We start from the raw sequence: 1975 nt of genomic DNA, 5'->3' as shown, positions 1-1975 counted from the left end.
GCAACCCATCAATGTGTTCTGCCTCGTGGTCGGATGTGGTCTGGGGCTGGTAAACCGCACATACTAGTAGATCGGGTAATTTTATGATTTGCTAGTTGTAAAGGCGTCTTGTAGTATGAGCCGGTATATGAAGAAGTAGTCTGTGTTACACAATCATGCTTTCGGCCGGATTGATGTGCAACTGTTACTAATTGCAGGGACTGCGCTAATGCCGACCAGTCGCGCTGTCCTGATACACCGCGAATGTGCGAGTGTTCCCTGTAGACAGTCCCGGGAGCACATTCCAGGAGCCAAACCAAAATACGTTCATGAACCGAGTCCAAAAAACCGAAACGTGAAAATCGGATGATCGGACCTGATATACATTTCTCTTTCTGTAGATTGTACACACAATACACACATCTTTAGATAATCTGGCCATGGCAGATAAAAAAAAAGTAACCCTGAATCATACTATATGTCAGTCAGTCTCTCTAGAGACTATGACTAACTGCGCAGGTCGAACAGGATGGCTCATTCCTATCTACATGTACAAGACAAAACAGATTTGAGCCTAAAGTCATGACTGTTACAAAAAAAATAGAAGTCCAAAGAAAGACCAATATAACATTAGAGTTCATTCATTGTTCATGAGGCCTGCTTGGTAGCAGTGGCAGCGTGTCGTCGGCTCGCACGTTTGTCCTCTCTATGTTCCCACTCCCTGTGCACAGCCTCGGCACTCTTTCTCACCACCGCACGCCATCCGGCCCGGTCAATTGCCAGTGTCTCTAGTTGCTGATGGCTGATACCCGCCAGACCAAGCCGACGTTTTAAAGTGTCCTTGTACCGCAGCCGTGGTCTACCTCGGGGCCTTGACCCCTCTCTCAGTTCAGAGTACAGCAGGTCCCGTGGCAGTCGTTCCTCAGACATCCTGATGACGTGACCGGTCCATCTGAGTTGTGAGCGGGTAATCATGGCTTCCATAGCAGGCATGCCCGCCCTCCTCAGGACTTCCACGTTGGATATGCGGTCCTGCCAGGTGATGCCCATTAGTCCACGAAGATGGCGTTGGACCAGGACAGACAGTTGTCGGACATGTCGGGCATACAGGGTTGACACTTCTAATCCATAAAGAAGTGCACTCAGCACTACAACCCTGTAGACATTCAGTTTTGTGTTCAATCGTATAGACTTCACGTTCCACAGCCGGTCCTTAAGGCGACCGAACGCAACTGAGGCAGCCCGCCTTCGTGCGTCGATCTCACTGTCCATGGAATTGTCATTTGACACTGTAGATCCCAAGTACGTGAAGGTTTCTGCTTCAGCAAGGGGTGTTCCGTCCAGCAGGACCTGCGGCGGGATGTGCGGTTTCCCAGGTGCAGGCTGATAGAGAACCTCGGTTTTCTTGATGTTTATAGTCATACCGTAGGCTCTTGCCGCTTCTGCGAACTTTTCTAGCAGCCGCTGGATACTGTCCAGTGTGTGTGCCACTAGAGCAGAGTCATCGGCGTAGAGTAGCTCACGGATGCACTTCACCAGAACGTGACGTTGGGATTTTAATTGTGCTAGGTTAAAGAGTTCTGGTTTCAATGGTGTAATATCGTTTTAAATCAGTTATTTTTCACCATACACACTCCTTGTCCAATTTCCTTTACAATTTCCCTACAAGCCCTATTCTCATTTCCCACTAGCCTTCCTCATCCATGCCGGCTTACACTGAGAGTTACTAGTACTTAATCTCCAAGCAGATTCAGTGGGGCGGCCAGTTGTTACTTCAAAGGAGGCCAGTGGATACAGGTGGCCAATATAGACTTCCCTTGCCCCACAGAATTTTCTTGGAGAAGTTATAACCTTACATATATTTGTACAAAGGGAGTCTTTAAATTAACTTAGTTATCTCAGCAACTTGATGAACAATTGAAAGGATATGTAGCGATGCATCGGACAGATGTAGTGGGATCTTTTGTCTTCCTCTGTCTTGAAAAAAGAAGTCAAA

At 47.6% G+C, this 1975-nt stretch overlaps 1 protein-coding gene across 1 annotated transcript; it reads right to left on the bottom strand.

Annotated features, from left to right (window-relative positions):
• Nucleotides 1-460: 460 nt before the first annotated feature.
• LOC109487145 lies at nucleotides 461-1122 on the bottom strand. The gene has a single exon (XM_019791117.1). The coding sequence runs from the start codon at nucleotides 1027-1029 to the stop codon at nucleotides 628-630; it is 402 nt and encodes a 133-aa protein (XP_019646676.1). The 5' UTR covers nucleotides 1030-1122; the 3' UTR covers nucleotides 461-627.
• Between the last annotated feature and the right edge of the window lie 853 nt (nucleotides 1123-1975).

This window comes from Branchiostoma belcheri, unplaced genomic scaffold (assembly GCF_001625305.1).
Source record: "Branchiostoma belcheri isolate BF01 breed outbred unplaced genomic scaffold, Haploidv18h27 scaffold86, whole genome shotgun sequence".
Taxonomy (NCBI): domain Eukaryota; kingdom Metazoa; phylum Chordata; class Leptocardii; order Amphioxiformes; family Branchiostomatidae; genus Branchiostoma; species Branchiostoma belcheri.
The sequence above is the reverse complement of the archived record's forward strand: the minus strand, read 5'-3'. Positions and strand labels throughout refer to the sequence as shown.

Bases quoted from the DNA above. Each gene is read 5' to 3' on its own strand.
- LOC109487145 (XM_019791117.1), bottom strand. From the start codon at position 1,029: ATGGGCATCACCTGGCAGGACCGCATATCCAACGTGGAAGTCCTGAGG.